The sequence below is a fragment of the Thalassophryne amazonica genome, chromosome 8 (genome assembly GCF_902500255.1).
Source record: "Thalassophryne amazonica chromosome 8, fThaAma1.1, whole genome shotgun sequence".
NCBI classification, from domain to species: Eukaryota; Metazoa; Chordata; class Actinopteri; order Batrachoidiformes; family Batrachoididae; genus Thalassophryne; species Thalassophryne amazonica.
In genome coordinates, this window is record NC_047110.1 from 104,977,429 (window position 1) to 104,991,784 (window position 14,356).

General features: G+C 42.6%; 1 protein-coding gene and 1 long non-coding RNA gene across 7 annotated transcripts in view; both read right to left on the reverse strand.

Annotated features, from left to right (window-relative positions):
- Window positions 1-14,356, reverse strand: part of ndrg4 (NDRG family member 4) — a 178,180-nt gene that overhangs the window by 40,993 nt on the left and 122,831 nt on the right. For 4 of the 6 annotated variants that reach the window (XM_034177165.1, XM_034177164.1, XM_034177167.1 and 1 more), the window contains one exon: window positions 6,191-6,296. In XM_034177165.1, coding sequence (XP_034033056.1) covers window positions 6,191-6,296 — 106 coding nt within the window. Of the gene's footprint in view, window positions 1-6,190; window positions 6,297-10,024; window positions 10,085-10,116; window positions 10,217-14,356 lie in introns of those variants that run through there. The other 2 variants (XM_034177168.1, XM_034177169.1) reach the window with 2 other exon arrangements.
- Window positions 3,910-5,232, reverse strand: LOC117516241. The gene is made up of 2 exons (XR_004562340.1): window positions 5,149-5,232; window positions 3,910-3,963 (listed from the first exon to the last, which is right to left on the reverse strand). It is a non-coding gene; the product is annotated as an uncharacterized LOC117516241 (long non-coding RNA).

Sequence of the window (14,356 nt, forward strand, 5' to 3'; positions counted from 1 at the left end):
TTGTCTATTCCTCTTTGCAGCACCTCTCAAGCTCCATCAGGTTGGATGGGGAGCGTCATTGCACCGATATTTTCAGATCTCTCCAGAGATGTTCAATCGGATTCAGGTCTGGGCTCTGGCTGGGCCACTCAAGGACATTCACAGAGTTGTTCTGATATCTTGGCTGTGTGTGTAGGGTCATTGTCCTGCTGAAAGATGAACCCTCACCACAGTCTGAGGTCAAGAGCGCTCTGGAGCAGGTTTTCTTCCAGGATGTCTCTGTACATTGCTACATTAATCTCTCCCTCAATCCTCACTAGTCTCCCAGTTCCTGCTGCTGAAAAACATCCCCACAGCATGATGCTGCCACCACCATGCTTCATTGTGGGGATGGTGCCTGGTTTCCTACAAACTTGATGCCAAAGAGTTCAAGCTTTGTCTCATCAGACCAGAGGATTTTGTTTGTTATGGTCTGAGAGTCCTTCAGGTGCCTTTTGCCAAACTCCAGGTGGGCTGCCATGTGCCTTTTACTAAGGAGTGGCTTCCATCTGGCCACTCTACCATACACTTCTGATTGGTGGATCTGTGCAGAGATGGTTGTCCTTCTGGAAGGTTCTCCTCTCTCCACAGAGGAATGCTGGGGCTCTGACAGAGTGACCATCAGGTTCTTGGTCACCTCCCTGATTAAGGTCCTTCACTCACACTCAGTTTAGACAGACGGCCAGCTCGAGGAAGAGTCCTGGTGGATCCAAATGTGTTTCATTTACGGATGATGTAGGCCACTGTGCTCACTGGGACCTTCAAAGCAGCAGAAATGTTTTTGTACTCTTCCCCACATTTGGTTCTCGAGACAATCCTGTCTCAGAGGTCTGCAGACAATTCCTTTGACTTCATGCTTAGTTTGTGCTCTGAGTGTCAACTGTGGGACCTTATATGTAGACAGGTGTGTTTCCTTCCAAATCATGTCCATTCAACTGAATTTATCCCAAGTGGACTCCAATTAAGTTTTAAAAATATCTCAAGCATGATCAGTGGAAACAGGATGCACCTGAACTCAATTATGAGCTTCATTGTGTGTAGAAATTTGAGGAAAAAAAAAAAAAATTTAACCTATTTTAGAATAAGGGGCGGTAACATAAAAAATGTGGAAAAAATGAAACGCTGTGAATACTTTCTGGATGAACAGTAAAATATAATATTATATTGTGTCCAAAATTAACATTTCACATATGAAACTAAATTTCAACATAATAAAAAGAATGATTAGTATTCTCCTTGAATTTTATTATTGTGTGAGATGCAGATATTATAAAACATAACTGACAATACCGGTATTGTCCACCTTTGTAATGGAAATTCTGATTAACCTTGACAATGATGAAACTGACAACACATATTTACAAATCTGTATTTGATACTATGTCTACAACATTTAAGGCACACATCACAAAATGCCCCCAGAGATACTGTACCTTGCAGAGACACAGTGATGGCAAAATGAGACCTCCTGAAGAACTCTGTTTTTTCTAAGCCCACTAGATGGCAGTGTTCATTTAAAAAGGGGGGTTAAGAGAAAAGTGAAGTGCATTGACCATCCTAGGAACTCCACAGCATCTCACAATTTCTACATGTAAACTGTGGTCTGATGTGGAACTGGAGTGAGCCCTAAAAGAGAGCTGCTGAGGAAAAAATAGCAGTAGTAGTAGTAGCAGCAATAGTAGTAGTCGTAATGATAATAGACAGACTGGTGTCCTGTCCTGGGTGTACCCCGCCTCACGCTCTATGACTGCTGGGATAGGCTCCAGCCCCCTGCGACCCTTAATTGGACTAAGCGGTTGAAGATGAGTGTGTGAGTGAGTAATGAAAATAATAATAATAATAATACTAATAATACCTCGGGCAGCACGGTGGATTAGTGGTTAGCACTGTTGCCTCACAACAAGAAGGTCATGGGATCAATTCCCATCTTTGGCCTTTTTGTGTGGACTTTGTATGTTCTCTTCATGTTTGTGTGGGTTCCCTCCAGGTGCTCCGGCTTCCTCCCACATCCAAAGACATGCAGGCTGGGTGAAATTGGAAACTTTAAGTTGTCTGTAGGTGTTCGTGTGGGTGTGAATGTGTTTGTTTATCTATATGTGGCCCCTGCAACACTGGCCTGCTGTCCAGGATGCACCCCATCTCATGCCCTATGGCTGCTGGATAGGCTCCAGCCTCCCCTGTGACCCTTAATTGTAGTAAGTGGGTATAGAAAATGGATGGATGATAATACATCTGTTGCTGTAAATGTCATGTTGGGTAACATGACAGACCAAATCATATGAGGCCCACGAGCCCCAAATTGGCCGACCCTGCTCTACGGGCTTGTTTCAGGGTTATATCATATGAGTAATACCTGAAGATGGGTGAAAGTTATCAGACATATCTGTAGTGGTAGAGAAAGGTCTTTCATGGAACTATTTATAAAATAGTTATACAACAGAAAAAAACAAACAAACAAATGAACAGATTTTGATTTAATTTATTTAAGTTTAATGGTTTTTCAGCAGAAGCCGGTCATGCGTGAAGAAGGAAATTCGATTGTGCCCCGTTTACACCGGACTGAGACCTATATAAGACCTACAAGATCATGACATGTTGTCAGCTCTCACAAGTCTTGGCTGGTCTCCGTGGTGATCTGTTATTTGTGTTTACACCAAGTTTGCATTGCAACTGAATTGTGTGAGTGAAAAATATGTTAATATCCGTGATCATTGCTGCAACACCACGCAGAGTCGATTGAGAGTCTATTACGACCCATAGGATCACGTTGAGAGTGATTTGAGACATGAGACCGATTATGAGACCCATGAATCTGTTAACTGTGTTTTACACAGTTCAATACACTCGCACAACTGCTGGAGACTGATGAGAGTGATGGTGAACAAGAGGGATCTTTTATCTGACCATGGAGACCCCATTGTGACCAGCTTGCAAGCCCAGTGGGAATCAGTGAGAGCGATGGCGAGTGGAGGCCATTTTTCAATCGCACATTCGTCATGGACTCAGTATAAACTGCACATGAGGTTGCTGGTTGGAGTTTAAACCTCACAACCACACAAAAACTTTGGCGGCACCAGGACCACTGAAGACTTGAACCATTGTTCCATTGCGAAGCTATTAATGGTGCCAAACACAAGCAAACTCATGACTCCATAAGTTCTTTCCAGAGGCTGAGATGCTGTAGCTGGACTTCAAATTGCAGTTAAAGCAGTTCAGCAATGGATGTCCAGGACTGTCAACTAGTGCTTTTATTTGCAGTTGCTGCTGCAAGCATTGGAGTTTCCACTTATTAAGTCTTGACACTGATGTGCTTATCTATATGTGGCCCCTAAAAAAGAATTTTATACAGGACTAAAATGATTATTAAAACAGTCCTGTTTTTGGTCTCTTTGGAAGCATTAGGATTTATTTTGAGGGTTTTTCTTTGTCAGGCAGTACAGCAGATAAAGCATGTTGGCTGTGCTCGTCCCGGGGCTCAGCAGTTGGCCTACTTTCAGCCTGTGCGCGTCAGACTCAGCAGATCAGCACAGCAGCATTATTTCCTCCTTGAGCTCTGACTCAACGCCGTTAATTAAATGGACCAATTAATGTGACAACTGGGCTAGAGATGAAAGTGGAGGTTGGGAAGATGACAGGTTCATCTCTGCTTCAGTGTGTGTGTGTGTACGATTTTGCACCCAAACACAACAGCGTTGTGTGTGCACTGAGGTGAGAGGTTTGTCCGATGCCATCACCGATGCACGATGAATCACGACCAGCTCGCCCCCTCCCACTGACTCCATGACCCACTTTCTTCTCTCTTTTTACATCTTCCCTTTTTTCCTCTGGTGTAATTCTAATTAAATGACAACTGCATCCTGTTTTTTTCCTTGTCACAATTTCTGCTCCTTTACTTGTTTTTAATTAATTCAGATGATCTCCTCCTATTTCTTTGTCTCCCATGTTCTCCCCATTTTGCTGTACGCATGCAAAGAATATTTACAGCAAAACAACACCTTGATCTGTATAACCAAAGTAACCTACAGTGATATACCTTATCCTAAATGGAAAAAAACAAACAAACAAACAAGCAAACAAACACATAGAAGATTATTAAAATGCATTAATTCCTGAACACTCAGAGAACAGACCTCCACCAAAGAACAGCCCCCTAAAGTTTGGAGCTGATCTACATCATGTCAGTCAAGGAATTTTTTTTCCCCACAACTTCCTTTGACAGTATGACAGTGTACCTTTTTTCTTGGAAATATAATGCAGGAAATATTACATGAATCTTCATTAAAAAAAACATACAGTGATAATTTGTGAATGCACAAGATCAGATCAAGTGGAACAAAATATAAATGAAATATTTTCAAAAGGTGGGTGATTTTGATGATTTTAAAAAATCATTTATATAATTTCTTGGCATTTTTCTCTCTTGTATGCTTTACTGCACGTGTTATTGTTTTTCCAGTATATTTTATTGTTTTCCTGCATGAAGTATTTTATATTGGTTTTATAATGTACGAACAGTGTACCCAGGTGATGTTCAGATGTATTATTGGACCCATTTACATGCACATTAAAATATATATATATATATATATATATATATATATATATAGAGAGAGAGAGAGAGAGAGAGAGAGAGAGAGAGAGAGAGAGAGAGAGAGAGAGAGAGAGAGAGAGAAATTTTCACCAGATGTCAGTATCTACCCAAGTAATCTACAGATACAAAGAAAAACAATAGATGTCCATAAATTATGTGCAATAATGTGAAATGACACAGGGTAAAGTATTGAATACCCAAAGAAAGAGAAGTGCAAAAAGGCATGAAAAGCCAAGACACCAGCTGAACTCTGTCAGTAATTAGAAAGCAATCCTGTCCCTTGTCAGTGCAAATTAATATCAGCTGGTTCAGTCCCAACTGATGGCCTATAAAAAGGTGTGTCATTACAAAGGTGTCACATAAGACACATCTCACGATCTGTAAAAGCAAAGAGCTGTCTCAAGATCTTCGCAAACGTATTGTTGCAAAATATACTGATGGCATTGGATACCCAAAAGGATTTCTAAACTTTTGAATATTCCAGTAGGCACTGTGGGGTCAGAATCTGAAAGTGGAAAGAGCATCATTTCACCATAAACCAGCCACGATTAGGTGCTCAGGTCTGATATAGAACTTACTTTTTCAATTAGACAAAGTAGGACAGAACTACTGATTAAAATTGAGACTTTTAAAAAATGTGATTCAAATACTGCAGAGAAAAAGATTACACATAATGACTTTCATTGTGTAAAGCTGAAGAAAACTGGATGACAGCCAGTGAACTGATTTTAGATCCAACAGTTAGCTCAGCTCTCAGCTCATCAAAGAGGAATACACAATAGATTTGAGTATCATCTGCATAGAAGCAAATACTGAAATTCTATCTCCGGATTTTCAAAAATGGATTAGTAACCCCCTCACTCGGTTATCCTTTTCTTTTCATTCCTCCTCTGTTGATCCTTTGCTTTAGAGGTGGTATGCAGCAGTGGAGCGATTCAGTCTCTGATCTGAATATTAATATCAGAGTGCTGCAGCAGCACTATTCAGCAGTATACAGGACGCTTGTCTCACTCTATACTTTAACACACTAAACACTATATTTCCTAAATCTGCACTTTATACTTTAACACACTAAACACTATATTTCCTAAATCTGCACTTTAATAACAGCCTATTTCTTAGTGCCCCCCCCACCCCCCCCGGCCAGGCGGAGGATTTTTTTCTGACCCACATTTCATCCATGCTTGTTGGATTTGGATCTTATCTCCTCCTTTTTGCTATTTTCGGTGCACTTCAAAGGCTTTTATGACAAGCTTTTTACCTCCCTCACATCTTTTTTCTCCTCCATGATTCCTTCAAGTTATTCCATAATTGATCACAAAGAATGCATAACCCGCTAACTGCTTCAGCTTTTGTCATAAGAATCATATAGAACTCGGGTCATTAACATCTTCAGCCAGGTGTTCCATTATCCCAGATACAGAAATCTTTTTCATTCTCTTTAATCTGTGCAATTATGTGTGCACGACACAAGCGCTTACAGCATGAAGTCAGCGAGAAACACTGGGGCCAATTATCACCACTGATGAATGCACAAACACCTTCCTGAGAAAGTCTGGCACATCTGTCCAGGATACTCACGGTTCAGTCCCACGTCGTGGTAGGTAAGGATGGCAGGTTTGTTTCCTTTGGGTGCTCCGCGGATCACCACGTGCAGCATTCCATGAGGGGTCTCAACATCATGTTCCTGTCAAACACACAAACACAAACACCCATGTCAGTTTGTTACAGAGGTGATAAAATCAATTTCACCAGCTGTCTCCAAGCAGGAGCTCTGCAGCCCCAAAAGGTTCATGAACCAAAGGTTCACAATATATGTTATGGTCCGCATGATGGTTTCAATAAAATCACAGCTATTAATTATTTTTGACAGGTAACTAACTGTAATAAGGAAACACAAGGTAGATCCAGTTTTCAGACACACAGACCATTAGAAACTTTGACGATTCATCTGATTTTATGAAGCCGATATGATATTCATTAAAAAAAATAATAAGTTGGATCGGCCCTGGCACTTTGGATGACAACAAAAGAAAGGGATTTGTTTTCACTTTCTTTTCAGAATCTGACAAGTGAACCTTCAATAACTTGAGTTTGAATCCATCAGGTTACACTGATCCATACTCTCAGGATGACTTTTCTTAAATCTGCTTTTTATTGATGTATTAGAGATGGAACTCTGGGTATTATCATAATCATATCAAGCCTGTATCAAATTGTATTCTTTTTAAATTAATATTGTGATAACATTAAAACTTAACTACTTCATGGAAGAAATAATGACATCTTGAAGAACAATAAATGATTTATAAATTCAACCAGGAATAAAATATTCACGGATTATCATTTATAATTGAGAATAATTTGCTTCTTTGATATTAAATCTTCACCACTGACAACATTTCTGCTTAATTATTGTGAATAAGGATGTAATAGTGTGACATGACCCATATCAAGCTGTGATAAGCATTGAGCTGCAACAGGTGTGCCATGACATGCATCGAGGTGCGACAGGTATAACATATTTCGAACGATGACAGACATGTTGTGACAAGATGTCACGACGTGTATCAAGCCCTGACAGGCGTATGGCTGCGCATATCTGGCCCTGACAGGCGTATGGCTGCGCGTATCGGCCCTGACAGGCCTGTAGCTGCACGTGTCGGGCCCTGACAGGCATGTGGTTGGGCGTGTCGGGCCCTGACAGGCCTGTGGCTGCGCGTGTCGGGCCCTGACAGGCGTATGGCTGCGCGTATCGGCCCTGACAGGCGTATGGCTGCGCGTATCGGCCCTGACAGGCCTGTGGCTGCGCGTGTCGGCCCTGACAGGCCTGTAGCTGCGCATGTCGGGCCCTGACAGGCATGTAGTTGGGCGTGTCGGGCCCTGACAGGCCTGTGGCTGCGCGTATCGGCCCTGACAGGAGTGTGGCAGCGCGTATCGGCCCTGACAGGAGTGTGGCAGCGCGTATCGGGCCCTGATGGGCGTGTGGCTGTGCATATCGGGCCCTGACGGGCGTGTGGCTGCGCATATCGGGCCCTGACGGGCGTGTGGCTGCGCGTATCGGGCCCTGACGGGTGTGTGGCTACTCGTATCGGGCCCTGACGGGCGTGTGGCTGCGCGTATCGGGCCCTGACAGGCGTGTGGCTGAGCGTATCGGGCCCTGACAGGCGTGTGGCTACTCGTATCGGGCCCTGACAGGCATGTGGCTACTCGTATCGGGCCCTGACAGGCGTGTGACTGCGTGTATCGGGTCCTGACGGGTGTGTGGCTGCACGTATTAGGCCTGACAGGCATGTGGCTGCGCGTATCGGGCCCTGACAGGCGTGTGGCTGCGTGTGTCGGGCCCTGACAGGCGTGTGGCTGCGCGTGTCGGGCCCTGACAGGCATGTGGCTGCGCGTGTCGGGCCCTGACAGGCGTATGGTGACACATATCGTATTTTTCCTAACCTATTTGACATTTATCAGGTGGGAAACACAAAAAGTTCAGCATTAAGTGTTTTTAAGACACAGAAACCGTCCGGGATTAATCCATTTTTGAGGTTTTCGACTTCTATTATAACCCATATTTTTGCAGCCGTTCTTCACATCCAGCCAAACTCAAAATGGAGGTATGAAACACAGTACATTTGTCTATGAATAGCTCAGCGTAGGCACACAGCAGAGGGGCACTGCGAGATTACTCCAGCTGGTTTACGTGGAACGCTGCAGTGAAGCCTGATGCTGACGGATACTTTTAAACCACACATCCCTCACACTTGGAACTCGAACTCCAACAGAATCACAACACAAAAACAAACCATGTTTTTGGAAACAGTCAACAGCCAAAGCTCTGTGTAATCTCCCAGCTGCCGATAATCACGTATCCAGCAGTTAGGAGTTAATCCACACAGATTATCTCTCCATTATTTCAGCATCAACCTCAGTGTGATCTGCAATCAGCTCTTTAATTGGAGGCAGTTAGTGAATCGAGGGCTTTGTTCACACAACGTTTCCAGGATGACATTTTCTGATGTCCCCAGAGGAGAAAAACATGTTTCCTCTAAATGTAATCACCCCTTAAAACCCCCCCGAGTTCATGTTCAACCTTCACGGCTGCAAATTGCAGACTGGAGCCAAACAACATCTGCACATTGCTGCGCCACAACGCTCTTAGCAGCACAAAACAGAGTGAGAGTTGATGGAAATGGGTACGTGCTCGACCAAACGGTGAACACTGCAGACACCCGTGCACGTGGCCATGCATCTTTGTTTATCAGCAGTAGTGTGACCGTGACGTGCCGTACAGCGTATTTACATGCGTTACGTGGGACAGCGTCTTCAGGAAATTGCGCCACGATCTCACTCTGAATCCACTGCTCATGTTTTTTTCTCTGTGTCTATTCAGCTTCTTTTCTAAGAGTCAAGAGGTCAGACAATATAGTGTTTAATGCACCTTAAATGCCTTGTAGCATTGTTGGTTCAGGATATTTTGCAAAAGACATCAATATAAGGACCATCAGAAGAAAAAACAAATAAAAAAAATAAACTCCTGAAGCATTGTCAAAGATTTCATAAAGATCAATACATTTATTTAGACATTATTGAAACTCACAGAGCGCACACGTCTGTTACACAACAATGACATTATTTCCTCCGCCAGCAGACAGAAGAGGGCAGTCAGAAATCTGACCTTTTAACCCCTAATATCTTTGTGATGTCATAAGGAAGCCATATGGATTTTTGGGGGCTGACATTGATAACGAGGGAGTAAAAAAAAAATTATGATACCAATATCTCTGCCGATATAGCAATAAAAACGGTAATGATCTCTAACATTTCATTATCACACCCTTATGACAAAGAAATGTAGTTGAGACTTAATGTTTTACCATTTAAACCTGAATTTTATCATAAGTGACTGTAAAAATAGCGTCCATCACGTTGTCGTCACTCGGATTGGCACCAACGAACGGCTCATATTGCCAAATGTTATCAGCCAACTGACATATCGGTCGGGCTCTCATCTAGACGCGAGATGAAGATGGAAAGCGATCTGAAAAATCAGCTCAACTCTTTGCTAACATACGGCTCATCGCAACACAAAAGCCATCACATAACCACCTCCATCCACTTTCTCCAGGGCTCATGATGGGACACACAGACTGAGCTAGCAGAGCACTCTGCGAGCGCACACACCCGCCAGGGTAACAACAGACAAGCATCATCAGCTCTGCCATCTAATTAAAGGGTGCTGTCATAATCCCAACCACATCTTTATGACATCATAAAGCAGCCTAACTGGTGTTTTTACATCACATTGAAGAACAACATAAAACAGACATTTCTGAGGTACATCTGGATCATCCTGACTCCAACGGAGCATTTCTCCAGAAAAATATTGCTGAACTCCGACCACCCCTTCTGCCTGCCACTCACCCCATTCCAGCACTCGGGCATGATGAGTCGAAGAGGAAGCAGACAGGCAAAGCAGCAGACAGAGCTCTCCGGTTTGAAGGTACTTGATGGAAGATGGCGTGCACGAAGAGCAGTGGACTGCTGCAATGTCTCTGTCTGCACGGATCTACTCCCAACACAGACTGCTAAAGCGTGGTACAGATCCTGTCCTCCTCCTCCCCTGTTTCCCTCATGCTCTGCACGCATCAAGAGTGTGTGTGTGTGTGTGTGTGTGTGTGGGGGGGGGGGGGGGGGGGGTTTGGGAAGCAAAGTTGCAGATGGTTGGCTCTCAGCCTTGCTTCCCCTGCTCTGGATTGGTCAGCAGCGTGCTCGCTCCCTCGCTCGCTCTCTCATCAGCACCACTGATATGGTTTTTGTTTTGATTCTGCTGAAACAAACAAAGCAGCTGCATGTGCACAAGTAAGATTTAAACTAGCGCCAGTCCCTGTGGATAAATCCGCTCTAATCTCACCTGAAATCCACCCCCCCCCAAAAAAAAAAAAGTAGTAAATTAATCCACGTCACAAATATTTAGAGCCCGACCGATATATCAGCCAGCCGATATTATCAGCCGATATAAGCACTTTTCAAAGTACTCACTATCGGCTGAAATTTTGCCGATAGAACACCGATAATTTCTCAAAGAGAACAGTTACCGAAATAATGTTTGTGTCGGCAATGTAAAATGTCCTTGCACAGATTGTCCAGTAGATGGAGCTCTGACTCCATTCAACTGAGAGCTGCTTACACCCCTACTTAAATGTGTTCATCACTGGCCCCGGTAGTTTGCCGTCACACTGCACTGATTGGATGACAAAAGCATACAAGTAAGTTTATAAGGATCTATATCCTTATCCTGAACCTATATCTAAGTTGCAGCACAAGAAGTACAAGATCAGATGTATTTCACAACTCTTTTTAAGGACATGTATTTGCTAATTTCACAAAGGTTTAATTCTTGATTGCATTTTTTGAACTTGAAAATTCTTCTCTGTTATAAAGTTAATCAATATGAGGACAAAGCTTCAGCTTTTAGCTCATACCTTTTTTGTTAAGGGTCCAAAAAAGAACATTTTATTCATTTAAAAAAAAAATCAGCTGATTTATCGGCTATCTGCAAATCAGCCAATTTATCGATTATCGGCATTTTTTTCATTCAAATATCGTTATCGGCATCGGCCTCAAAAAATCCATATCGGTCGGGCTCTATAAATATTAAAGGCTTGAAGGCAGTATGTTATTCAAATTATACAAATGTTTGATTTAGGGATTTTATTTTAAAATCATTCAATAATCAGTGTGGAATGCGAAAATTAGAAAAAGCCTTCACCTTTGGAGCATGTGGACTAAAAAATTAGCAAACTCGTATATACTGCTGTGGCACAAAATGTCACAAGTAATTACAAGTTCTTCCTTTTGATTTTTGAGGAGCCGCCTTCATTCTTTTTGTTGGGGAACTGATGCACATTATGTCGAGGCTGAGAAGAGAGCATTGCTTTATGTGATGCCATCAAGTTTTCATGACCACAGCAAAGACACTCAGAGCAGACTTTGAAAGAAAAGAAAAGTTTAAAATATGTTTGTAAAACTCTGCACTCTGTTTGCTGTGCCAGTTGTCGCGGCGCTGAGAGACACTGAAACACACTTTCACCCTCCTCCTCCAGAATGCAAACAGGACACGGGTTAACAGACAGGAGGAAAATAAAACAAAACAAAAACAGAAACGGTATTCTCAAAACCAATTTTTGAACGTTTTGAAAGCAGTGAAGTTTATATCTTGTGTCCAGCTTTGATTTTTCACCTGTACAGTTTCAGTGCAAAATCTGGCAGCCCAGTTGACAGAAAACCATCATAGCCACGGAGAACTTTAATCACTGGACCTGTTAGCATTAAATTATGTGACACCAGTAAGTTTTCATGCGAACGTTAGCCCACTACCATCATGTTATGACATGCCCATTAGTACTGCATAATGGGAAATATGTTTTCATGCTAATGTTAGCCTGTTCCAATCATGTTATGTGATGCCATTAGCAATGAATTGTGTGATGCAAGTTTTCATGCTAACAGTAGTCTGTTAGCATCACATTTTGTGACACCCATTAACAATGCGTGATGTTGATGAGTTTTTATCCTAATGTTAGCCTGTTACAATCATGCTATGTGATGCGTGTTAGTATTGCATAACGGGACACAAGTTTGAAGCTTCCATGCTAATGTTAGCCTGTTACCATCATGTTACGAAATGCTATTAGCAATGAATTCTGTAACATAAGTTTTCATGCTAACATTAGTCCGTCAGCATCACATTATGACGCCCATTAGCAATGTGTTATGTGATGTTGGTGAGTTTTTATGCTAATGTTAGCCTGTTACAATCATGCTATGTGATGCCTATTAGTATTGCATAATGGGACACAAGTTTAAAGTTTCCATGCTAATGTTAGCCTGTTACCGTCATGTTATGAGATGCTATTAGCAATGAATTGTGTAATGCAAGTTTTCATGCTAACATTAGTTTGCCAGCATCATATTATGTGATGCCCATTAGCAATGTGTTATGTGATGTTGATGAGTTTTTATCCTAATGTTAGCCTGTTACAATCATGCTATGTGATGCCTATTAGTATTGCATAACGGGACACATGTTTGAAGTTTCCATGCTAATGTTAGCCTGTTACCATCATGTTATGAGATGCCATTATTAGCAATGAATTTTGTAATTTAAGTTTTCATGCTAACAGTCTGTCAGCATCATATTATGTGACGCCCACTAGCAATGTGTTATGTGATGTTGATGAGTTTTTATCCTAATGTTAGCCTGTTACAATCATGCTATGTGATGCCTATTAGTATTGCATAACGGGACACATGTTTGAAGCTTCCATGCTGTTAGCCTGTTACCATCATGTTATGAGATGATTAACAATGAATTCTGTAACGTAACCTTTCATGCTAACATTAGTCCGTCAGCATCACATTTTGTGACGCCCACTAGCAATGCCTTATGTAATGTTGGTGAGTTTTTAATCCTAATGTTAGCCTGTTACAATCATGCTATGTGATGCCTATTAGTATTGCATAACGGGACACAAGTTTGAAGTTTCCATGCTAATGTTAGCCTGTTACCATCATGTTATGAGATGCTATTAGCAATGAATTCTGTAAGTTTTCATGCTAACAGTCTGTCAGCATCATATTATGTGATGCCCATTAGCAATGTGTTATGTGATGTTGATGAGTTTTTAATCCTAATGTTAGCCCATTAGCATTGCCAAATATGGGGGCACATAAGTATGCAGTGGCTCTGCACTCTCTGTATGTTTGTTTTTGTTTTTTGTGTGTTTTATGTATTGGAATTGGAGCAGGCAAGGCCCACATACAGTACAACCACTGAAATGCAGAATTTTGATATTCTGCTGGAGATCCACCTCCAGGAAAGTCCCGGAGGTGCCGTTCTTGCCCCACCTCTGAGGCGGTGCAGGCAGTGCAGACAAAGACGTCAGATATGGGGCAAGAGAGGTGGCCTGCAGGCTACGCTAAGAGCTAACTCGCACTGACCAGTGTTGCCGAGACTCTTTCGGTCCAACTGCCACTCATTCTTCAACAAGATTGACAAAATGAGGCTGAGGATATTCTCCAACAAGACCCACAACTGTGTGACGGTTTTAACAGAGACTTGGCTGGACAACAACACTCCTGTTGGGGCTATCGGGTTAGCCGGCTGCACATAGGACTGCACGCTCCAATAAGAGCAATCATGGAGGTGCGCGTGTGTGTCTACATAAACAACGAGTGGTGTGCAGCTGTGAACATCGTCGGGGCTCACAGCTCTCCTGATTTGGAGTATCTGGCAGTGAAATGCAGGCCATTTTACAGGCCGAGGGAGTTTTCTGCCATCCTCATCACAACTGTTTACATCCATAACCCTTTAACCACGCTGAGCTCAAGACTGTGCTGCCCAAGCTCCATAAACACATAAACCTTCCCACAAGAGACAATAACATTTTAGAGCTTACAAAGCTGCACCAGCTCCACACCTGGGCCTATCAGACCGCGTCTCTCTGCTACTGATGCCAGCCTGCAGACCGGTCATGTCCAGAAGCAGACCCTTTGCAATTACCCCATTTAGGGAATCACTCTGTTGTGTCTGATGATGTGTTGGACGTTCATGCTACGCATCACCGGTAAAAAGGAGTTTTATCGGCAACATGTTAGCGGAGCCTATAAAAAGGGGGTTCTTCCCATTCTAATCCAATTCCATTGTTTACACGGTTTATTTTTCTGTAGGTAATTCGGTCGGCGAGGCTAGGC